The sequence below is a fragment of the Pecten maximus genome, chromosome 1 (assembly GCF_902652985.1).
Source record: "Pecten maximus chromosome 1, xPecMax1.1, whole genome shotgun sequence".
Classification (NCBI taxonomy): Eukaryota; Metazoa; Mollusca; class Bivalvia; order Pectinida; family Pectinidae; genus Pecten; species Pecten maximus.
Genome location: NC_047015.1, coordinates 35,093,296 through 35,120,189, shown reverse-complemented (window position 1 = coordinate 35,120,189; position 26,894 = coordinate 35,093,296). Strand labels below are relative to the sequence as shown.

At 39.5% G+C, this 26,894-nt stretch overlaps 1 protein-coding gene across 1 annotated transcript; it reads left to right on the top strand.

The window, feature by feature from the left end:
• Nucleotides 1–1,450: 1,450 nt before the first annotated feature.
• LOC117331750 (carbohydrate sulfotransferase 15-like) lies at nt 1,451–26,894 on the top strand. The gene is made up of 8 exons (XM_033890629.1): nt 1,451–2,162; nt 2,629–2,842; nt 3,475–3,510; nt 10,322–10,444; nt 12,191–12,350; nt 18,027–18,174; nt 21,379–21,544; nt 26,175–26,894. The coding sequence occupies exons 1-8, from the start codon at nt 1,590–1,592 to the stop codon at nt 26,345–26,347; spliced, it is 1,593 nt and encodes a 530-aa protein (XP_033746520.1). The 5' UTR covers nt 1,451–1,589; the 3' UTR covers nt 26,348–26,894.

Sequence of the window (26,894 nt, the reverse complement as noted above, 5' to 3'; positions counted from 1 at the left end):
GACCGGAGTGGCTCTGTTCCCTGACCGGAGTGGCTCTGTTCCCTGACTGGAGTGGCTCAGTTACCTGACCGGAGTGGCTCTGTTCCCTGGCCGGAGTGGCTCTGTTCCCTGGCCGGAGCGGCTCTGTTCCCTAGCCGGAGTGCCTCTGTTCCCTGGCCGGAGCGGCTCTGTTCCCTGACCGGAGTGGCTTTGTTCCCTGACCGGAGTGGCTTTGTTCCCTGACCAGAGCGGCTTTGTTCCCTGACCGGAGTGGCTTTGTTCCCTGGCCGCAGTGGCTCTGTTCCCTGGCCGCAGCGCCTCTGTTGCCTGGTCGGGGGCAGTCATCGAACTTCGAGGCGTTACGTAATTACTACTACGATCTAGATCTGTGGTGACGAGATAATTTGGACACTTGGTTTGGTTTGGTTTGGTTTATTTTGTTTTACGTCCTATTAACAGCTAAGGTCATTTAAGGACGGCCTCCCGTGCGTGCGACATGCATGCGTGTGTTGAATGCGTATGTGTGTTTTGGGAGGCTGCGGTATGTTCGTGTTAAGTCTCCTTGTGATAGGCCGGAACTTTTGCCGATTTATAGTGCTACCTCACTGGAGCATACTGCCGAAGACACCCAGCAGCACACCCCACCCGGTCACATTATACTGACAACGGGCGAACCAGTCGTCCCACTCCCAATATGCTGAGCGCTAAGCAGGAGTAGCAACTACCATTTTTTAAAGACTCTGGTATGTCTCGGCTTGGGGACAGAACCCAAAGCCTTCCTCACAGGGGCGAACGCTCAACTAAAGACCAAAAGTGAGGCATTGTCAAGGGAGACATTAGGAAGAAGAAAGTTGTTCAGAAAGAAAAGAAAAGATAAGATCCCAAGTTTAGTCGCCTCTTACGATCATGCAATGGGGGCAGCAGGTACAATTCTTACGCCCTACCTGCAGGGCACTTGGGTTATTCGTTAAAACCTGTTAAGGATTTTCTGAATGGTCTCATCACCACTGAAGGCACTTGGCACTTGAGAATAACAAATTTATTAACTTTTAAACTGGATCGTTTTTATTTGATTTTGCTTAATTCTGAGTAGTAGTATTTCCGAAAGTATATCATTAAACAGTAGAAAATATATATATATAAAGAAGATACATATGATAAAAACGAAATAAATACAAAACAAATTGTCCTTTGATCAATTTGAGAGTTTTAAAACTGAGTTAACACGGGTGTACACGAGATTTAAAAGTATACTACATTGGGATTTTAGGACATGGTAAAATTTTGTTGTGATAAAAGATTTTCAGTAAATATATGTGTCAACAGTCGTTCATTGACAATGATAATGTATCTCGACATTGAGGGGTTTATGTTAGTACGACTCCACGATTACACATTCACACAAAAGGTCAGTGTTAAAATATTTTAAAACCATAAGTTACCATTCTTACTAGTAGGCTATGTTAAATACAACTCCCAACAAATGAAACGTAAAGCAACAGGACACCATGACCCTAGGGACACAAAATGACATGTTTTCTTGGGAATACACAATGTACTTGTTTAAAGGAATTTTTATAGACACTGGGATGTTTTAGAGACCTTACACGATGGCGTATCGTAAAGGGTTTAATCTGAGGTCTGTGTCCTTTATCGCGGTCGTACTTCTCATCGCGTTTAGTGTCTATTACTGCTCTGTTGGTACAGATGTTGCCGACACTAATACGGACGATCAGTCTCCAAGTCGGGAGAATCACGGAGGAAACCCGCTATCCTTTACTTCAAAAGGTGGAGGCAATCAACATCCAAGGAGATGGGAATACACAAGTAAACATGGCCCATTTATCTCAACAGGCGGAAACGAGCTCGAGAGGTCTCCAAGCAAAGAGAATTTCGAAAGAATACAAAGTGTATTTACTCCAAAAGGAGGAGGCAACCAACCTCAAATCGAAGAGACGTCAGCATCATCGTCTCTACCAAGTAAAGAGAAATCTACAGAAAAACAGCTGTTACAAATTACTACAACAGGTGGAGGTCGCCAGACTCCAAGTCAAGATAAGTCTGCAGGAAATCAAGTTCAATTTAATCAAAGAGACAAATTCCAGCCACAACACGAAGACAACCAATCCTCGATCTATAGACAGCGCTTTTTGGATTTCGCCAAGGAGGATGTTCTACACACGGTAAAATTTTTATGACTTATAATTTCTGGCCACGAACGGTCTCATAGAAATGTGAATTATAATTGATCAAAGCATTTCAATGAAAACTCTTTTACCGGCATAAACAGTACAAGAAATATTTGCTACACGTACTAAAGACCGTTCTAGGATGTTTATCAAAAATGTCATTTGATGCAGATTAACATATATTAACATACATCGGTCTTATATGTTTTAAGATAAAAATCATCTTTAATCATCACAAAGATGAAAGTTGTATCACCCTTTTTTCCGTTCTAAGGAACCACAAAAGTTTACGGTCCTACACGACTTTCAATAATTTGATGTTGTTTTCTTTTAGGAGGTCAAATTTTTTAACGAGTTTTTTTAAAAACCTACATTTTACTGGCACGTGTATGAGATACTGTTTATTACTGTATTATCAGATTGATATATAAATACTTGGCTCTCTCATTTTTTTTGTCAGAAATCTCCTACCTACTTACCCACGTTAAAGAATCCATGTTGGTATGAGAACAATACCGTCAGGCTAACTCTACGGTGTCTGCCATACTTCATGGTGTTGGGACAGAACAAATGTGGGACAACCCACCTCTACTCCAGTATTGTCAAACACCCGGATGTCATTCCAGCCACGGGCAAGGAACCTCAGTTCTGGGCCAGGTCCCGACATTGTTACTGTAAGTCATGGCGACAAGAAAATGTTCATACTCAATATACCCAAACTCTACTACATTGTTACTGTAAGTCATGACAACCAGAAAATGTCCATACTCAATATACCCAAACTCTACGTACATTGTTACTGTAAGTCATGACAACCAGAAAATGTTCATACTCAATATACCTAAACTCTACGTACATTGTTACTAAAGTCATGACAACCAGAAAATGCCCATACTCAATATACCTAAACTCTACGTACATTGTTACTAAAGTCATGACAACCAGAAAATGTCCATACTCAATATACCCAAACTCTACGTACATTGTTACTAAAGTCATGACAACCAGAAAATGTCCATACTCAATATACCCAAACTCTACGTACATTGTTACTGTAAGTCATGACAACCAGAAAATGTCCATACTCAATATACCCAAACTCTACGTACATTGCTACTGTAAGGCACAGAAACAGCGTGAACGATTTATTTTCAGTCGGTTTACTATCTTTTTTAACTAACAGCTATGATTCTTTGATTAAAGAATATCGGTAAATATTTGATGGGTACCGGATAAGTTCCCAGTTTTTACACGGTAGTTTTTGTTTTAAGCCGTTAATACACATTGTTTACTGTTCCCTTCACAGGCTGCCGTAAACTGACGTATGAGTTCCTTTGTCATCGTAAGTATGTTGTGACGTCATACTACATAAAAACACACACAAAATATTGGCCAACCACGTGATACCAGAGCCAATAAGAGTTATTTCAGATATCTCGTTCAACGCGAAAATTACCCTAATTTATATTTACAATTTCAAATGACTCTAATATGCTTTCAACATATCACGTGATGGCAGACATGTTTAAAATCAGGTGTGTATCTTGTCAATCGGAGAACTAGTAGCCCAGTGATGGTACAATACGTATACCTACATAATTGCTACATGCATTTCACGAAACCGTTTCGTTCGGAGAGACAATAATCGAATACATTGAGTTGTAACGAAGAGGAAAGTTTAAAACGCTTTAAACTTGTTTTACTCAATTTTACTGATAATTCAACCACTTAAATGCTTCAAAAGTAAGAAACAAATTATATTTTTACCAGAAGTACAAAACAATGGAACCTCCTGCAGGTTTATATTGGTTGTATAATAGGTGTTTTGGACACGTCTTCCTATTTCCTATTGTCTTTTCTGGTCAATGTAGTAGTATATTTGATCGAATTGAATTTTTTAAAAAGTTGAAACAATCTCCTTCATGTAGCAGCAGAACGAAGCTCTATACACTCCAATGGTCCAAGGCACGTAGACAAAACTCTACACTCCAATGTTCCAAGGCACGTAGACAAAACTCTATACTCTAATGTTCCAAGTCAGTAGACAAAACTCTACACTCTAATGTTCCAAGGCACGTAGACAAAGCTCTACACTCCAATGTTCCAAGTCACGTAGACAAAGCTCTACACTCGAACGTTCCAAGTCACGTAGACAAAGCTCTATACTCGAATGTTCCAAGGCACGTAGACAAAACTCTACACTCGAATGTTCCAAGGCACGTAGACAAAACTCTACACTCGAATGTTCCAAGTCACGTAGACAAAACTCTACACTCGAATGTTCCAAGTCACGTAGCCAAAGCTCTACACTCCAATATTCCAAGGCACGTAGACAAAGCTCTACACTCGAATGTTCCAAGTCACGTAGCCAAAGCTCTACACTCGAATATTCCAAGTCACGTAGACAAAACTCTACACTCCAATGTTCCAAGGCACGTAGACAAAGCTCTATACTCCAATGTTCCAAGTCACGTAGACAAAGCTCTACACTCCAATGTTCCAAGGCACGTAGACAAAGCTCTACACTCGAATGAGCCAAGTCACGTAGACAAAACTCTACACTCGAATGTTCCAAGGCACGTAGACAAAGCTCTACACTCCAATGTTCCAAGTCACGTAGACAAAGCTCTACACTCGAATGTTACAAGGCACGTAGACAAAGCTCTACACTCGAATGTTCCAAGGCACGTAGACAAAACTCTACATTCGAATGTTCCAAGGCAAGTAGACAAAACTCTACACTCGAATGTTCCAAGTCACGTAGACAAAACTCTACACTCCAATGTTCCAAGTCACGTAGCCAAAGCTCTACACTCCAATATTCCAAGGCACGTAGACAAAGCTCTACACTCGAATGTTCCAAGTCACGTAGCCAAAGCTCTACACTCGAATATTCCAAGTCACGTAGACAAAACTCTACACTCGAATGTTCCAATGCACGTAGACAAAGCTCTACACTCGAATGTTCCAAGTCACGTAGCCAAAGCTCTACACTCGAATGTTCCAAGGCACGTAGACAAAAATCTTTACTCCAATGTTCAAAGTCACGTAGACAAAGCTCTACACTCCAATGTTCCAAGGCACGTAGACAAAGCTCTACACTCGAATGTTCCAAGGCACGTAGACAAAGCTCTACACTCGAATATGCCAAGTCACGTAGACAAAACTCTACACTCCAATGTTCCAAGGCACGTAGACAAAACTCTATACTCCAATGTTCCAAGGCACGTAGCCAAAGCTCTATACTCCAATGTTCCAAGTCACGTAGCCAAAGCTCTACACTCGAATGTTCCAAGTCACGTAGACAAAGCTCTACACTCGAATGTCCCAAAGCACGTAGACAAAGCTCTACACTCGAATGTTCCAAGGCACGTAGACAAAGCTCTACACTCGAATGTTCCAAGGCACGTAGACAAAACTCTATACTCCAATGTTCCAAGTCACGTAGACAAAGCTCTACACTCGAATGTTCCAAGTCACGTAGCCAAAGCTCTATACTCCAATGTTCCAAGTCACGTAGACAAAGCTCTACACTCGAATGTTCCAAGTCACGTAGACAAAGCTCTACACTCGAATGTTCCAAGTCACGTAGCCAAAGCTCTACACTCCAATGTTCCAAGTCACGTAGCCAAAGCTCTACACTCCAATGTTCCAAGTAACGTAGCCAAAGCTCTATACTCGAATGTTCCAAGTCACGTAGCCAAAGCTCTACACTCGAATGTTCCAAGGCACGTAGACAAAGCTCTACACTCCAATATTCCAAGGCACGTAGACAAAGCTCTACACTCGAATGTTCCAAGGCACGTAGACAAAGTTCTACACTCCAATGTTCCTCTATACTCCAATGTTCCAAGTCACGTAGACAAAGCTCTACACTCGAATGTTCCAAGTCACGTAGACAAAACTCTACACTCCAATGTTCCAAGTCACGTAGACAAAGCTCTACACTCCAATGTTCCAAGGCACGTAGACAAAGCTCTACACTCCTATGTTCCAAGGCACGTAGACAAAACTCTACACTCCAATGTTCCAAGTCACGTAGACAAAACTCTACACTCGAATGTTCCAAGGCAAGTAGACAAAACTCTACACTCGAATGTTCCAAGTCACGTAGACAAAACTCTACACTCCAATGTTCCAAGTCACGTAGCCAAAGCTCTACACTCCAATATTCCAAGGCACGTAGACAAAGCTCTACACTCGAATGTTCCAAGTCACGTAGCCAAAGCTCTACACTCGAATATTCCAAGTCACGTAGACAAAACTCTACACTCCAATGTTCCAAGGCACGTAGACAAAGCTCTACACTCGAATGTTCCAAGGCACGTAGACAAAGCTCTACACTCGAATGTTCCAAGTCACGTAGCCAAAGCTCTACACTCGAATGTTCCAAGGCACGTAGACAAAAATCTTTACTCCAATGTTCAAAGTCACGTAGACAAAGCTCTACACTCCAATGTTCCAAGGCACGTAGACAAAGCTCTACACTCGAATGTTCCAAGGCACGTAGACAAAGCTCTACACTCGAATGTGCCAAGTCACGTAGACAAAACTCTACACTCGAATGTTCCAAGGCACGTAGACAAAACTCTATACTCCAATGTTCCAAGGCACGTAGCCAAAGCTCTATACTCCAATGTTCCAAGTCACGTAGCCAAAGCTCTACACTCGAATGTTCCAAGTCACGTAGACAAAGCTCTACACTCGAATGTCCCAAAGCACGTAGACAAAGCTCTACACTCGAATGTTCCAAGGCACGTAGACAAAGCTCTACACTCGAATGTTCCAAGGCACGTAGACAAAACTCTATACTCCAATGTTCCAAGTCACGTAGACAAAGCTCTACACTCGAATGTTCCAAGTCACGTAGCCAAAGCTCTATACTCCAATGTTCCAAGTCACGTAGCCAAAGCTCTACACTCGAATGTTCCAAGTCACGTAGCCAAAGCTCTACACTCGAATGTTCCAAGTCACGTAGCCAAAGCTCTACACTTCAATGTTCCAAGTCACGTAGCCAAAGCTCTACACTCCAATGTTCCAAGTCACGTAGCCAAAGCTCTATACTCGAATGTTCCAAGTCACGTAGCCAAAGCTCTATACTCGAATGTTCCAAGGCACGTAGACAAAGCTCTACACTCCAATATTCCAAGGCACGTAGACAAAGCTCTACACTCGAATGTTCCAAGTCACGTAGCCAAAGCTCTACACTCGAATGTTCCAAGGCACGTAGACAAAGTTCTACACTCCAATGTTCCTCTATACTCCAATGTTCCAAGTCACGTAGACAAAGCTCTACACTCCAATGTTCCAAGGCACGTAGACAAAACTCTATACTTCAATGTTCCAAGGCACGTAGACAAAGCTCTACACTCGAATGTTCCAAGTCACGTAGACAAAGCTCTACACTCCAATGTTCCAAGGCACGTAGACAAAACTCTATACTCCAATGTTCCAAGGCACGTAGACAAAGCTCCACACTCGAATGTTCCAAGTCACGTAGACAAAACTCTACACTCCAATGTTCCAAGTCACGTAGCCAAAGCTCTACACTCCAATGTTACAAGGCACGTAGACAAACCTCTACACTCCAATGTTCCAAGGCACGTAGACAAAACTCTACACTTCAATGTTCCAAGGCACGTAGACAAAACTCTACACTCCAATGTTCCAAGTCACGTAGACAAAACTCTATACTCGAATGTTACAAGGCACGTAGACAAAGCTCTACACTCGAATGTTCCAAGGCACGTAGACAAAGCTCTACACTCGAATGTTCCAAGGCACGTAGACAAAGCTCTACACTCCAATGTTCCAAGGCACGTAGACAAAGCTCTACACTCGAATGTTACAAGGCACGTAGACAAAGCTCTATACTCCAATGTTCCAAGGCACGTAGACAAAACTCTACACTCGAATGTTCCAAGGCACGTAGACAAAGCTCTTTACTCCAATGTTCCAAGGCACGTAGACAAACCTCTACACTCCAATGTTCCAAGTCACGTAGACAAAACTCTTTACTCCAATGTTCCAAGTCACGTAGACAAAACTCTTCACTCCAATGTTCCAAGGCACGTAGACAAACCTCTACACTCCAATGTTCCAAGTCACGTAGACAAAACTCTTCACTCCAATGTTCCAAGTCACGTAGACAAAACTCTTCACTCCAATGTTCCAAGGCACGTAGACAAAACTCTATACTCGAATGTTCCAAGTCACGTAGACAAAACTCTACACTCCAATGTTCCAAGGCACGTAGACAAAGCTCTACACTCGAATGTTCCAAGGCACGTAGACAAAGCTCTACACTCGAATGTTACAAGGCACGTAGACAAAGCTCTTTACTCCAATGTTCCAAGGCACGTAGACAAACCTCTACACTCCAATGTTCCAAGTCACGTAGACAAAACTCTTTACTCCAATGTTCCAAGTCACGTAGACAAAACTCTTTACTCCAATGTTCCAAGGCACGTAGACAAAGCTCTACACTCCAATGTTCCAAGTCAGTAGACAAAACTCTACACTCCAATGTTCCAAGGCACGTAGACAAAGCTCTATACACTCCAATGTTCCAAGGCACGTAGACAAAACTCTACACTCCAATGTTCCAAGGCACGTAGACAAAACTCTACACTCCAATGTTCCAAGTCAGTAGACAAAGCTCTATACACTCCAATGTTCCAAGTCACGTAGACAAAGCTCTATACTCCAATGTTCCAAGTCACGTAGACAAAGCTCTACACTCGAATGTTCCAAGTCACGTAGACAAAGCTCTACACTCGAATGTTCCAAGTCAGTAGACAAAGCTCTACACTCGAATGTTCCAAGTCAGTAGACAAAGCTCTACACTCGGATGTTCCAAGTCACGTAGACAAAACTCTTTACTCCAATGTTCCAAGGCACGTAGACAAAGCTCTATACTCCAATGTTCCAAGTCACGTAGACAAAGCTCTACACTCCAATGTTCCAAGTCACGTAGACAAAACTCTACACTCCAATGTTCCAAGGCACGTAGACAAAGCTCTACACTCCAATGTTCCAAGTCACGTAGACAAAACTCTACACTCCAATGTTCCAAGGCACGTAGACAAAACTCTACACTCCAATGTTCCAAGTCACGTAGACAAAACTCTACACTCCAATGTTCCAAGGCACGTAGACAAAGCTCTACACTCGAATGTTACAAGGCACGTAGACAAAGCTCTATACTCCAATGTTCCAAGGCACGTAGACAAAGCTCTATACTCCAATGTTCCAAGTCACGTAGACAAAGCTCTATACTCCAATGTTCCAAGGCACGTAGACAAAACTCTACACTCCAATGTTCTAAGGCACGTAGACAAAGCTCTACACTCCAATGCTAATGGACATCGCTAGGTGTACCATAAGAGTTGGTGTCGGTATACCTTACATTTGGAGATACATGTGCTTCGTTTTAGCCTCGTGAAATTTAACTGCTTTTTGGATGAAATCTAATTATCTCTGCTACAAAAAGACTTACATATGGTTTAGCTGGAGTTTGGATATCACCAGGAGGCAGTGATGATAGGAACAGTTACAGTTTAGGACTGCTTTTTTTTCTGCAACGAAACTGTCAAACAATGAATAGCTATTGTTATCCAAAACTTCAAGACAATGACCAGTACTGTAACTAGAATTTCAGAGTTCTTTGATGGAATCATCAATCAAATAACTGTTTTCGGTTACAAACTTAGAAGACATTATTACAACATTTCCAATTCGCAGCCTTGATTTTAAGTTAATTCACAAGCGTTGACAAAATTCATGGATTCGGTATTACCGAGCACATCAGCAATCACACCAGTGCCCAAGGTATTTTAACAATTATTATACAACTGTAACAATCGGCGACCAAATTAATTTACACAAGGCAACCTAATTTTGTCCTCGGCCATCGACAGTTTTAACGATGCTTGGTAAATTTCTAACGAAGGTACCGTTTGGTCTCCCCACACATCAGAATGCTGTGGAAATGACGCAAATTAATATCGGGGGCAAGGGGGTGGGGGTTGGCTTGCCGACTTTGACCGACACGTAAGGGGACATTTAGCGACTTCGGGGAAAGCTTATCGTGTACCAAACTTACCTCGGGTCCAGTATCTCCGCTCCACTTAACACTGAGCTTTTAATTTCAGATGATCGTCCGTGGAAATTGAAGGGGTATATAAGATATTTTGACCCCATTGCGAAGAAAATACAAAAGTCACTAAACTCTGGAATACAGAAGAAAATTACGCACAGTGCTGAACTCATCACAGGTACTATATAACTAGCTGTAGGTCGTAGTTAGAATTCTTTCTAAACCAGACACCACGAAAATGATATAGTAGGTAAGTGATCACTGTCTAAACCGGACACCATGGAAACGATATAGTAGGTAAGGGATCTCTGTCTAAACCGGACACCGTGGAAACGTTATAGTAGGTAAGGGATCACTGTGTAAACCGAACACCATGGAAACGTTATAGTAGGTAAGGGATCACTGTGTAAACCGGACACCATGGAAACGTTATAGTAGGTAAAGGATCACTGTGTAAACCGGACACCATGGAAACGTTATAGTAGGTAAGGGATCACTGTGTAAACCGAACACCATAGAAACGTTATAGTAGGTAAGGGATCTCTGTCTAAACCGGACACCGTGGAAACGTTATAGTAGGTAAGGGACCACTGTGTAAACCGGACACCATGGAAACGTTATGGTAGGTAAGGGATCACTGTGTAAACCGGACACCATGGAAACGTTATAGTAGGTAAGGGATCACTGTGTAAACCGGACACCATGGAAACGTTATAGTAGGTAAGGGATCACTGTCTAAACCGGACACCATGGAAACGATATAGTAGGTAAGGAATCTCTGTCTAAACCGGACACCATGGAAACGATATAGTAGGTAAGGGATCACTGTCTAAACCGGACACCATGGAAACGTTATAGTAGGTAAGGGATCACTGTCTAAACCGGACACCATAGAAACGTTATAGTAGGTAAGGGATCACTGTGTAAACCGGACACCATGGAAACGTTATAGTAGGTAAGGGATCTCTGTCTAAACCGGACACCATGGAAACGTTATAGTAGGTAAGGGATCACTGTGTAAACCGGACACCATGGAAACGTTATAGTAGGTAAGGGATCTCTGTCTAAACCGGACACCGTGGAAACGTTATAGTAGGTAAGTGATCTCTGTCTAAACCGGATACCATGGACACGTTATAGTAGGTAAGGGATCACTGTGTAAACCGGCCACCATGGAAACGATATAGTAGGTAAGGGATCACTGTGTAAACCGGACACCATGGAAACATTATAGTAGGTAAGGGATCACTGTGTAAACCGGACACCATGGAAACGATATAGTAGGTAAGGGATCACTGTCTAAACCGGACACCATGGAAACGATATAGTAGGTAAGGGATCACTGTGTAAACCGGACACCATGGAAACGATATAGTAGGTAAGGGATCACTGTCTAAACCGGACACCATGGAAACGATATAGTAGGTAAGGGATCACTGTCTAAACCGGACACCATGGAAACGATATAGTAGGTATGGGATCACTGTCTAAACCGGACACCATGGAAACGTTATAGTAGGTAAGGGATCACTGTCTAAACCGGACACCATGGAAACGATATAGTAGGTAAGGGATCACTGTCTAAACCGGACACCATGGAAACGTTATAGTAGGTAAGGGATCACTGTGTAAACCGGACACCATGGAAACGATATAGTAGGTAAGGGATCTCTGTCTAAACCGGACACCATAGAAACGATATAGTAGGTAAGGGATCATTGTCTAAACCGGACACCATGGAAACGATATAGTAGGTAAGGGATCGCTGTTTTTTTTTTGTTTTTTTTTTAAATTTTCCAACGAAATATTTCAAGTGTTACAACAATGCACTTTCTTCATCTTACCATCATTTATGCCATTTATCAATATATTGAAAATACTTTCCTGTATTAGAATTATCACAGCAATTGTTGGAATATTCCAGGAGAGGCCACGCCATCCAACTTGTGGGACAATCGGTGGTGGTGGAACTACATGGTGAACAAGGACGACACAGAACCTCCAGCTCTAACCAACGCTCATTACATACACCACTTCATGCCTAATCTTAAAATCATTATTATATTAAGGAACCCTACGTCGAGGTTAGTGTTTCATTACATCAAGGAATCCTGTGTCGAGGTTATATTAGTGTTTCATTATATTAAGGAACTCCGTGTCGAGGTAAGTGTTTCATTATATTAAGGAACTCCGCGTCGATGTTGTATAAGTGTTTCATTATATTAAGGAACCCCGCGTCGAGGTTAGTGTTTCATTACATTATGGAACCCCGTGTCGATGTTGTATAAGTGTTTCATTATATTAAGGAACCCTGCGTCGAGGTTAGTGTTTCATTATATTAAGGAACCCCGCGTCGAGGTTAGTGTTTCATTGCATTATGGAACCCCGTGTCGATGTTGTATAAGTGTTTCATTATATTAAGGAACCCTGCGTCGAGGTTAGTGTTTCATTATATTAAGGAACCCCGTGTTAAGGTTAGTTTTTCATTACATTAAAGAACCCCGTGTCGATGTTATATAAGTGGTTTTTTTTATATTAAGGAACCCTGCGTCGAGGTTAGTGTTTCATTACATTAAGGAACCCCGTGTCCAGGTTAGTGTTTCATTTTATTAAGGAACACCGTGTTGAGGTTAGTGTTTCATTTTATTAAGGAAGCCCGTGTCGAGGTTAGTGTTTCACTTTATTAAGGAAGCCCGTGTCGAGGTTAGTGTTTCACTTTATTAAGGAAGCCCGTGTCGAGGTTAGTGTTTCATTTTATTAAGGAATCCCGTGTCGAGGTTATTGTTTCATTATATTAAGGAACACCGTGTCGAAGTTATTGTTTCGTTATATTAAGTAGCCCCTTTTATAACCAATGTTCTGATGAGGCAAGAAGCTGTACATCAATGGTTATCTTTAGATTAAACACATAGTGTATGATAACCGACATGAACTGTGTAATGATAAGGTCTTCCTTTTTCTTAAGATCATTTTTTGTTTATACTGTATCTATAAAGCCACTTTAGGAACTACAGTTGAGTGTAAGCTAACCTTTACACCTAGTGCACTACCTTTAAACTCGTAGTGCACTACATTTAAACTACAGGTAAACTGGTAGTGCACTACACCCTAAGAGGTGATGAACAGCAAAACCCCCATACAGGCCCAAGGCTACCTGTGATTTTTACCTGTACTGTATATATAAGGCTATCTAGCAGTTATATTCAAACATATGGAGTTCGACATCGGACCGAGAAGGACCACCTAGCCGCGCCCATGTCCGTCCCAAGGAGATGTCCGGTCCTATGGACGTACCGGATGGATAGGACAAGACTCACCTGAGGGGGACACAGGCACCGGAGGCACTCGACCACCGGCCCCCTCACGTGGTTCATTCCCACTCAGCCAACATGTTGTTTTTGCTATATAAACATTACCTGAGTTTACCTGTGGAAAATGTAGATATAGTCTGTTTCAGTATACGTATACATGGGACTCAAAGGTGACTAACAATAAAAGTGATGAAAATGTTTAAGAATACCTTTAAAAATATACATTCATGTGTACGTATTAATAACAGAATACATATACTGATAATTTATTACTTATATTAATAATGATAGTACACAACACTTCAAAAATGAAATAACGGAAAAATCTTTCATAATTAAAAATGCACCATATACAGGTAACAATGATATACAGTGTACTTTCAATCATTTTTTCCCTTGTTCTTTTTCCCCTTTCAATTAGATATGATTACTATCTTATAATAAGCAACTAATTCTTACAAATGGAATTATTGTTTCAACAAAAATAAAGGTGCATTTTGTTAAAATCACATAAAGAGTTAACGGCATAAACTTAATGATATGTAGTCAAAACTGTTTACAAGAGTATGTGTATGTAACCAACACAAAAACAACCAATTGTTATTCCCTCAAAATTACAATAAACAGTATACACCTTGGTCCAATCATTTGACCAGATCCATTAGTTATTTTTCTCTGAACACTTACTGTTTCCTGAACATTAACATTCAATTTCATAAAGGGACCTAAGTGTTTATGATATACTTTGAGAAATTGAACTTGTGTATTCTAAACATTATATACAAGCGTAATTTAACATTCAATTTCATAAAGCAACTTGAACTTGCAAGGGTTATGATTACCATATACTCGTGTTAAAGGAAGTGACAATTATATAGACTAGTATTTCTTTGTAATAATAAGATTGAACTATTTATTACGTGAATAATTTCGTATGTGAAGACTGCATATATGAGAACCGCCGATATGATTAATTGACTTTGGTGATATTGTGAACTTTATCCGTGCTTTCTAGGATTATACTGATTTGTGCTTTATTATTCAATCAGTTTCACTATCATACATGATTTGTTTTACTTGAACTATTAAAATGTGATTTAAAGTGTTTTGTTTTTAATCGTTTTCTCTTAAGTACATTATATATACCTGTTATATATTACAATGAAACAGGTAACGTTGACTTAAACGTATTGATAATGTGACCTTTCAATGTAAAGGTTAAAATTGAACAAACGTATTTTCTGTTTTATTTATAAAACATAATAATTATGATAAAGTGTGAATTTTTTAACAATGAAAGATATAGAAAAATGAATTATTTTCAGTAATGTATGAAAATTTGAGTTATTTTATTTTAATTTTTTTAATATAATAAAAGTATTTGTGATACATATACATTTAGTATACATTATCTACAAACTGATAACAGCATGTAGCACAGGTAATACAGGTAACACAGGTAACCTGAGAATCAAGTACTTCTCCAAAACAGGCTATAACTTACCTGTAATTAGTGCCTATTGTTCTCTATTGTTCCTACCCCAATGTTAAAATAGGATATGTTGGCTGAGTGGGAAGACACCCCTCACGTCGCCTGAACATAGCACACGCTGTGGAAGGAGACGTTAAACCAGTACCCAACCTTCCAATTATATTCAAAACTTGTCAGCTGAAAGGCCGCAAGGCTGCAATAGCGGATGTAAAACCCTTTAAATAAATAAATACATTTTATTTCAAAGAGTTATTAAAAAGGTTTTGGAAGTTTAGTTTGATGTTATATTTCAACCTTTCTATTCTTGTTAGTTATACACTGTAACTAAGTTAAGACAAGTTTAGGTTATAAATCCTTTAACTAAGTTAAATTGTTCAAGCCAAGTTTCATTTATCTTTTGGTACTTTATATTTTGTATTGATTGATCAGTTATATAATTCCGGTAATTTTGTTTTCATCACATGAAAGTACATGTATATAATGAAACATTTAAAAAGAATTATCGTTACTTGAACATTTTCAATTTGATACATTTAATTTATATTGTAGTTTAATTTCAGATTAAATTAAGCAGCATATTCATAATTTCATTTTTGATTTGATATTATGCTTATTAAAACCTTATTCAGCCCATAATATATGATGTACATTCTATGTGTATACATCCAATGCTTAAAGTCAGAAACCTGAACACATACAGAAATTAATTCAACATTGATTTAACATGTAAAGAAAGAGATTCTTTGAATGTACTGGTAATTTTAAGTGATCATAACAGTTCTACAATTCAAAATTTTAAGTTTATAAAAGGTATATGTTGTAATACACCTTCCATCTTCCTTTACTGAAATAGTTGAAATTTCTGTACATGTACCCGTGTGCAGGTATCTAATACTTTGAAGATCTAACATATTGGATCTGATTCCAGGTACATGTATCAGTTACAGGTAACACAGAATGAGATAATGACCTGAGGGAACAATTAATGTCATTTTTTAATGAAATACATATACTGACAAACTTGGGGAGGGGGAGGGCAACAGTTTTAAGCTTATATAACAAACAGACATGTTCATGTATCCGGAGCTGTACTTGTCATACAACACTTGAATTATACAACACTTGTATTTGTAATTTCATAATTTTCTTCTATAAAGTTACCTGTTAACAAATAAATTATATACAGCTATATAAGGATGTCCCTATTACAAGTTTGCCTGTACACATGTGGATCCTGTGGACCTTATGCCAAAGTGTTGTTTTTTACAGTTCACACTAACATGTTTTTTGCAATATTGTTTAAAAACAAAATTTTGGGATACATTTTGATCAGCATTTAAGTGTTTGCCCTATTGCATTAAGAAAATGATTAATTGTTCTTTACCTTAAAATGTATAACTGGATGGGGATTTTACCTCTTTTTGTAATTAAAGAAAATCAGCATATAAACTATTTTTATTGAATACCTTTACTGTGAAGAAAAATGTACCTGTATAAAAATGAATTATTTTTTGATGATTCGCAAAAAAAAAAACCTATAATTTTTTTTTAAAACATCCACAGGTAGATATTATATATGGGTAGTGTTAGATGCTAATTACAGGTACATGTAGGTAAGGCAGAGGAGCCTGGCACAGCATGCTATAAATGGACCCCTGGGGGGTGATTGGGGAACTTGACCAAACTATAACCAGGTGTTAAAACAGGCACAACTTGTAAGACTGATCCTCATCTGATATACATAGGTAAGGTGTTATGGAGATCCATAAGGTGGTGGTGAGGTGGGGTTTGAGCCCTGGGGTCCAGGTGGCCATGACAACAGGCATATCCCGAGAGTACCAATTATACATACAGGTGCATGTACATAACTTGTTGTGTAGATATTATTTGTCTCTTACAGGACATAAATGAGAATATACGAAACTTCTGATTCTTGATTATGTACTATGAAATGATTTTAGTAAAGTAACAATACATTGATTTAATTTACACTATAATGAAATCTTTTTAAAAAATTAATGATAAAAAACCCACTTCAAATCCAATTGATAAGAGTTTTAATTCCTCTTGTGCAATAAATCATATAGGAACCGCTGCCAATTTTATTTTGAGTTAATATAAGATAAAGTTTTATCAACATTTAAATATACCTGGTAAAGTCAGGATGACAGATATAAGGCAATCAATTTACACAGGGTCTGTATATGTAACAACTACAGGTATCTAACACAGGTGTCCACTAGTGGCACTGTCCATTACCTGTATAGGGGGATTTGTGGTCACACCTGGACTGGACGTAGTGCACTACTAGTTTACCTGTAGCTTAAATGCAGTAGTAAACGTAGTGCACTAGTGCACTAGGGTGTAAAGGTTAGCTTACACTCAACTGTACGTAAAAAGGTAAGGTTTAGTTTTGTAATAGTTTACATTCTATACAAAAGCTATGGCCATTTAAATGTGAGTCCCTGCTCCTCGGGAGCGAGATGCATGCGTGTTTGTTTTGGGAGGCTGAGGTATTTTCGTGTTTGTTTCCATGTAAAAGTGTAGAACTGATAGCTACTTTATAGTGCTATATCACTGAAGCATACTTCCCTGCCGATGACATCTAGCAGGACACCCCATCCGACCTTCCTTACACGGGTGAACGCTTAATTCTAGGCCAAATGTGAGGCAGTGTCAAGGAAGACATTAGGAAAGTTGTTTAGAAAAACGAGAGAAAAAAAGCTAGATCATACCCCAAATTTAGTCACCTCTTGCCTCGTGCAATATGGACACTGGACAGCAGGTACAATCCTCGCGCCCTACCCGTATGACAGGGAATGGTAAGAGTTGTGCCAATTTAAGGACTGCTATTATTGTATGACGTATTTGGGGTTCAGTTTAAAATAGAGGAGATAATTTACCATTTAACTTGTAACATAATATATAACGTTGATATCTACCCGTTTACATTACAGGTTATACTCGGACTATTTGTATGTAAGTCAAGGAAAAGTATCTCCCGAAGGTTTCCACGAGGAGGTGATCAGAGAAATCAACTCATTTCAAAATTGTTCCAGAACACATGATATCCGATACTGTGTGTTCCGTAATTCTTTTGACGAGGCAAGTATATGCGTCATTGTTACGTCATCAGCCGAGTCATAACTATAAACGGATTTGCTGGTCGGTTGAAAACTACTGGGGTATTTAACAAGGTTTCTATTTTTCACGGGAATTATCAAAATGGCCCATAATATCAATACGTTGAATTCATGTTGAATTTGCCTTTGTCCAGTTGGCATTCATCAGCCCATAACTTCCAAATGAAAGCAGTTCAATGCTTATATTTACATTTGACAACGAATTTGAAAGACTATATCCAGGAATTTTACTCCGATAATGAATGAACAAAGTATTATCGTCAAAGACGGAACAGCTTTTTCAACAGTCATCTTTCGTTATCGCCGACGTGACAATTATGACGTCACTATAATAATGACGTCATAATAAAGAGTTGGAAGTTATGGACTCATAACTTCCAAGTAACCTTGGTAAAGTTATATAGTGGGGCTGCAGTGTAAATGTAAATATTTAAGCATTATTCTCAATTTATTTTTGGTTTATGAAGTCATAGACAAAAAAAAAAAAACGGATGGGCATTCTTCATAAATAAAGTTTATTTTTTGACAGATATTTCAGCATGACGCGCTGATGCGCGTCATTTAAAATATCTGTCAAAAAATGCCGTTCATACACCAGTGAACAACAAAAAATAACAATTATTTCTTAATAAACCATCATTTATTCAATTTATTTTAACAAATTAATAGATTGATGTGCGGCGCATCAATATTACACTAGCGGTTCATTGAGGCCAATAACTGTGCCGCTTTTAAAATTTCCCGCGAAAACGATCATGCCGAACCGGTTTGATCCAGTTCGCACTAGTCTGAGGACGCAGTCAACAGTCACTCACGGTGTTGTAGGCTAACAAATCAGAAACACTGGAATGTTTGTTTATATGTAAGAGCCTTGTGAGGAAAATTAAACACTCAGTTATTGAAAGATGAGTTGGAAAACATCCCCGATGACAGAACATTGCTAATCGAAGACGCGTATGAGTTGGACGGTATCAGAGGCAAGTTGTATTTTCCGCGGCCACAAGTGGGCTTACGCCATTTTGATTATGGCCGCAGTTTTGATTGGTTATCGAAGCTTAAGTGTTGCTGATTACACGTTTTTGGTTTGCAGAACATTCTCGACTGTAGCTTCTGATAGAGCTTTCGTATCTCCGATGACTTTATAATCGATATTCTGTTCGATAACCAATCCGACAATATCCGACGTTGAACGACACATTGATAGTCGCAAGCAGACGACGTCAAAAGTAGTTCTATGTGTATTACGTCATTAAAAATCACGTAAATTTTTTCGGGCTATGAAGAAATAACCTTAATTTTCCAACCAATGAAAATGAGTGCAACAGATGAAATAAAATTAGTATGTTATGTAACGTTATGTTACGTTACGATATGTTACGTTACGATATGTTACGTTACGTTACGTTACATTACGATATGTTATGTTACGTTACGTTACGTTACGATATGTTACGTTACGATATGTTACGTTACGTTATGTTACGATATGTTACGTATGTTACGTTATGTTACGATATGTTCGTTACGTTACGTTACGTTACGTTACGATATGTTACGTTACGTTACGTTACGATATGTTACGATATGTTACGTTACGTTACGCTATTACGATATGTTACGTTATATTACGATACGATATGTTACGTTACGTTACGTTACGATATGTTACGATACGTTACGTTACGATATGTTACGTTACGTTATGTTACGATATGTTACGTTACGTTACGTTACGATATGTTACGATATGTTACGTTACGTTACGATATGTTACGATATGTTACGTTACGTTACGTTACGTTACGATATGTTACGTTACGTTATTTTATGATATGTATTCATTTTTTTTTTTTTTTAGTTTTCATTTTATTGCTTTCCTTGCTTATAAATCTGTCATTCAAACGTTTACAATAATTACCTGACTGACAGTGTCGTCCAATTGGTTGTGTGTATGTTATAGAAAGGCTGTACTAATCCCCAGGACAACGTCTAAATCGGTGAAAATGAAGCTTTTTTTTATTTAATATAAAAGAACCGTAACTTCCATTGGATGTTACATTAATGTTCAAAACTACGGTCCATAGTGTCTGGTGTTGTCAGTCTCGATTTTCTGTAGCGAAGTTACGTCCAATATCCTTGGTCGATTTGTTCGGGAAGGTTAAATCTTACATGCACTGGCTCAAACGTCAGACGATCAAAGGACACCATTCCCAAGTCACGTGATCGGACAATTTCCACGCTAAACAAATGGCAAAACATAGCCTTTTATCACGTAGCTTGTATTCTATTCTGTAATGGAGCTCGGGCTCCTATTATCATTATTTTCATTAATTTATCAAAACCCAAATAGAATCAACTCGGGATTGACGACAAATGAATGTGTTGCCTTTCTTTTTTCTTTGTTATAAATATATTTTTATTTTATTCTATTTCATTTCATTCATTCATTGATTTATAGACTATATACTTTTTGCATACCCGGAGAATTCCGTAGGTTTGATATCTGGATTGACTAACGCAATGAAAGGCAATGATATATAACTGGAAATGGGTTGGAGTTGATAGGTCACGGAAGTCGTGGACTATAATCAGGTGGACCAAAGCGTTCTATTGTTGGCCCTTTGCATAAATAATATTGTCGGTATTAAGATGAATGTTCACAGCAAGTTAAACATGATATATTTATAATGCTTTTATTTCATTTCTTGATATGATTGCAAATTATGGGGTAGTTGTACATTCCTACAGTCAAATTGACTAGATTGACACGGGATGTTCATTATCAAACGGGAGAAAGAGAAACACGTTCTTCGGAATTTTTGAAAAGTCTATTGTCTACCACTGCTTATTAATTATGGGTGTCATCAATCTTCTTTTCCAAAGTAACTATCCCCCAGTCCCCCCCCCCCCCCCCAGTCATCCCCCCCCCCCAACCCTTGATGAAAGTATCCTAAAATGACCTATCGTTTTTAACATGACATAAAACAATACTACACTTTTAACAAACAAGACTATAATATATGTACAGTAATAGAAAGCTCAACATTTAACACACGACGTTAAGACGTTACCGTAGTCCTTTAAATCATGATCTATTCAGGGTAAACCTTGTTGAACGTTCTGGCTGTAGAAATGTACCTGAGAAAACTTATCATATCTCTTCCAGAAAAATGTGACTAGTAAGGCACGTCTACAGAACGGATTCTATGCTGTGTTTATAGAGGAATACATGAAGCTATTTCCACGTGAACAGTTTCACATCATAAGACTTGAGGATTACGCCAAACACAACACCGAGGTCATGGCAGGCATATTTCGCTTCCTTAATCTACGTAAGTGGAAACAATTGTTGAATTCATATAAATATACAGACACCGTCACCAAACAACAGTTTATACAATACTTACATACAGACACCATCACCTAACAACAGTTTATACAACATGTGTATACAGACACCATCACCCAACAACAGTTTATGCAACATGTGTATACAGACACCATCACCCAACAACAGTTTATACAACACTTGTATACAGACACCATCACACAACAACAGTTTATACAACACTTGTATACAGACACCATCACCCAACAACAGTTTATACAACACTTGTATACAGACACCATCACCCAACAACAGTTTATACAACACTTGTATACAGACACCATCACACCACAACAGTTTATACAACACTTGTATAGACACCATCACACCACAACAGTTTATACAACACTTGTATACAGACACCATCACACAACAACAGTTTATACAACACTTGTATACAGACACCATAACACAACAACAGTTTATACAACACTTGTATACAGACACCATCACCCAACAACAGTTTATACAACACTTGTATACAGACACCATCACACAACAACAGTTTATACAACACTTGTATACAGACACCATCACACAACAACAGTTTATACAACACTTGTATACAGACACCATCACCCAACAACAGTTTATACAACACTTGTATACACACACCATCACCCAACAACAGTTTATACAACACTTGTATACAGACACCATCACACAACAACAGTTTATACAACATGTGTATACAGACACCATCACACAACAACAGTTTATACAACACTTGTATACAGACACCATCACCCAACAACAGTTTATACAACACTTGTATACAGACACAATCACCCAACAACAGTTTATACAACACTTGTATACAGACACCATCACCAAACAACAGTTTATACAACACTTGTATACAGACACCATCACCCAACAACAGTTTATACAACACTTGTATACAGACACCATCACCCAACAACAGTTTGTTTACATACACCCAACAACAGTTTATACAACACTTGTATACAGACACCATCACACAACAACAGTTTGTTTACATACACCCAACAACAGTTTATATAAATTGTACACAGGAAGACAGAATATTTTCATACCCGAGTTCTACAAGATTGCGCCTGATATGTGTGCCGGTGTGTATGTCTAGTGTGGAAAGATGGTGGGATGAGGTGATCTTTCCTCAGGGATATCTTGTTGTGGTTGATTTAATGTAGGATTTGGAGTAGCATGTCTTTCCTCTTGCTCTCAAGAGAGCGCCTGTTCAGATGTTGAATCATGTCACCAACACTGTAGAAATATCTGAATTTGTTGGTGATGAACCTGGCTGGTCGACCACCAACACTATAGGTATTTCTGAATTTGTTGGTGGTAAACCTGGCTGATCGACCACCAACATTAGGTATTTCTGAATTCCTTGGTGGTAAACCTGGCTGATCGACCACCAACACTGGAGGTATTTCTGAATTCCTTGGTGGTGAACCTGGCAGATCGACCTCCATCACTAGGTATTTCTGAATTTGTTGGTGATGAACCTGGCTGATCGACCACCAACACTGTAGGTATTTCTGAATTCCTTGGTGGTAAACCTGGCTGATCGACCACCAACACTGTAGGTATTTCTGAATTCCTTGGTGGTAAACCTGGCTGATCGACCACCAACACTGTAGGTATTTCTGAATTCCTTGGTGGTGAACCTGGCTGATCGACCTCCATCACTAGGTATTTCTGAATTTGTTGGTGATGAACCTGGCTGATCGACCACCAACACTAGGTATTTCTGAATTCCTTGGTGGTGAACCTGGCTGATCGACCTCCATCACTAGGTATTTCTGAATTCCTTGGTGGTAAACCTGGCTGATCGACCACCAACACTGGAGGTATTTCTGAATTTGTTGGTGAACCTGGCTGATCGACCACCAACACTGGAGGTATTTCTGAATTCCTTGGTGGTGAACCTGGCTGATCGACCACCAACACTAGGTATTTCTGAATTCCTTGGTGGTAAACCTGGCTGATCGACCACCAACACTGGAGGTATTTCTGAATTTGTTGGTGAACCTGGCTGATCGACCACCAACACTGGAGGTATTTCTGAATTCCTTGGTGGTAAACCTGGCTGATCGACCACCAACACTGGAGGTATTTCTGAATTCCTTGGTGGTGAACCTGGCTGATCGACCACCAACACTAGGTATTTCTGAATTCCTTGGTGGTGAACCTGGCTGATCGACCTCCAACACTAGGTATTTCTGAATTTCTTGGTGATGAACGTGGCTGATCGACCACCAACACTAGGTATTTCTGAATTTGTTGGTGATGAACCTGGCTGATCGACCACCAACACTAGGTATTTCTGAATTCCTTGGTGGTGAACCTGGCTGATCGACCACCAACACTGGAGGTATTTCTGAATTCCTTGGTGGTTAACCTGGCTGATCGACCACCAACACTGGAGGTATTTCTGAATTCCTTGGTGGTGAACCTGGCTGATCGACCTCCATCACTAGGTATTTCTGAATTCCTTGGTGGTAAACCTGGCTGATCGACCACCAACACTGGAGGTATTTAATTTCTGAATTTGTTGGTGAACCTGGCTGATCGACCACCAACACTGGAGGTATTTCTGAATTCCTTGGTGGTGAACGTGGCTGATCGACCACCAACACTAGGTATTTCTGAATTTGTTGGTGGTAAACCTGGCTGATCGACCACCAACACTGTAGGTATTTCTGAATTCCTTGGTGGTGAACCTGGCTGATCGACCTCCATCACTAGGTATTTCTGAATTTGTTGGTGATGAACCTGGCTGATCGACCACCAACACTAGGTATTTCTGAATTCCTTGGTGGTGAACCTGGCTGATCGACTTCCAACACTGGAGGTATTTCTGAATTTGTTGGTGATGAACCTGGCTGATCGCCCACCAACACTAGGTATTTCTGAATTCCTTGGTGGTGAACCTGGTTGATCGACCACCAACATTAGGTATTTCTTAATTCCTTGGTGGTAAACCTGTCTGATCGACCACCAACACTGTAGGTATTTCTGAATTTGTTGGTGGTAAACCTGGCTGATCGACCACCAACACTGTAGGTATTTCTGAATTTGTTGGTGGTAAACCTGGCTGATCGACCACCAACACTAGGTATTTCTGAATTCCTTGGTGGTGAACCTGGCTGATCGACCACCAACACTGTAGGTATTTCTGAATTCCTTGGTGGTGAACCTGGTTGATCGACCACCAACACTAGGTATTTCTGAATTTCTTGGTGGTAAACCTGTCTGATCGACCACCAACACTAGGTATTTCTGAATTCCTTGGTAGTAAACCTGTCTGATCGACCACCAACACTAGGTATTTCTGAATTTCTTGGTGGTAAACCTGTCTGATCGACCACCAACACTAGGTATTTCTGAATTCCATGGTGGTAAACCTGTCTGATCGACCACCAACACTAGGTATTTCTGAATTCCTTGGTGGTGAACCTGGTTGATCGACCACCAACACTAGGTATTTCTGAATTCCTTGGTGGTAAACCTGTCTGATCGACCACCAACACTAGGTATTTCTGAATTCCTTGGTGGTGAACCTGGTTGATCGACCACCAACACTAGGTATTTCTGAATTCCTAGGTGGTAAACCTGTCTGATCGACCACCAACACTAGGTATTTCTGAATTCCTTGGTGGTGAACCTGGTTGATCGACCACCAACACTAGGTATTTCTGAATTTCTTGGTGGTAAACCTGTCTGATCGACCACCAACACTAGGTATTTCTGAATTCCTTGGTGGTAAACCTGTCTGATCGACCACCAACACTAGGTATTTCTGAATTTGTTGGTGATGAACCTGGCTGATCGACCTCCATCACTAGGTATTTCTGAATTCCTTGGTGGTAAACCTGGCTGATCGACCACCAACACTGGAGGTATTTCTGAATTCCTTGGTGTTGAACCTGGCTGATCGACCACCAACACTGTAGGTATTTCTGAATTCCTTGGTGATGAACCTGGCTGATCGACCACCAACACTGGAGGTATTTCTGAATTCCTTGGTGGTGAACCTGGCTGATCGACCACCAACACTGTAGGTATTTCTGAATTCCTTGGTGGTAAACCTGGCTGATCGACCACCAACACTGGAGGTATTTCTGAATTCCTTGGTGATGAACTTGGCTGATCGACCACCAACACTGTAGAAATATCTGAATTTGTTGGTGATGAACCTGGCTGGTCGACCACCAACACTGTAGGTATTTCTGAATTTGTTGGTGATGAACCCGGCTGATCGCCCACCAACACTGGAGGTATTTCTGAATTCCTTGGTGGTAAACCTGGCTGATCGACCACCAACACTGGAGGTATTTCTGAATTCCTTGGTGGTGAACCTGGCTGATCGACCACCAACACTGTAGGTATTTCTGAATTCCTTGGTGGTGAACCTGGCTGATCGACCACCAACACTGTAGGTATTTCTGAATTCCTTGGTGGTAAACCTGGCTGATCAACGCTGCACTAGCTTGTTTATGTCAGCTCTTTTGTGTATTTATATACACATGAATACATTATTCTATTGGAATACATACATGAACAGACATTTTTATATGTTTCAGGTGACCTTGAAAAACCAATGGTAGAGACAAAAATAAACAGCAGCAAGTCTAAAGGACTAAATGTTGGAAAGATGTTACCGGAAACGGAAGCCCTAGTAACAGAATTCTACAAACCGTACACCGAACATTTAGCGGATTTACTCAACGACAAACGTTTTCTCTGGCATGACTAGAAGTGTACTCAATTTCACAGCAATGTAGAATGTACACATTGTTTTGAGAATCTTATCATTATAAAAACTGTACCATTGGCATTGCTATTCATTCATTTTTAATGTGTGATTGTTATAAACATATTTTTATCGTTTTGCCTACAATGCATTACGTAATAGTCATCAACGAAACCGGTTTTGGATTTTATATAAAAATAATTGTTTAAGTTGTATACATCTAAAAATACATATACATTTTGTATGTTATACATGTATATTGATATTTTTACGAATACATATTTTTAATATATATTGTTTAATGTAAATACATATACATACACAGTGTTAAGTGATCCGTGTAATATACAATAAGAAATAATTCATGCATTTCAAACTGTTGAGACAGTAACATTGGTCATGTTTCAGTGGCACCTTGTGAGATTATAAATGGTGAGCTTTTTTTTTTTTGAGCGATAGTGGCAATATTTTATCTTATCATGAGATAACAAGTACATGCATGCTGGAATTAAAGAATATTTAGATAGCAGTATTAAATGTGTGGGTTTTA

What these genes read in the sequence shown, in the direction of transcription:
- LOC117331750 (XM_033890629.1), top strand. Translation starts at nt 1,590, where the DNA reads ATGGCGTATCGTAAAGGGTTTAATCTGAGGTCTGTGTCCTTTATCGCG. An exon ending in TCCGTAATTCTTTTGACGAG is followed by an intron (nt 18,175 to 21,378) that starts GCAAGTATATGC and finishes TATCTCTTCCAG; the next exon opens with AAAAATGTGACTAGTAAGGC. An exon ending in ATTTCGCTTCCTTAATCTAC is followed by an intron (nt 21,545 to 26,174) that starts GTAAGTGGAAAC and finishes TATATGTTTCAG; the next exon opens with GTGACCTTGAAAAACCAATG.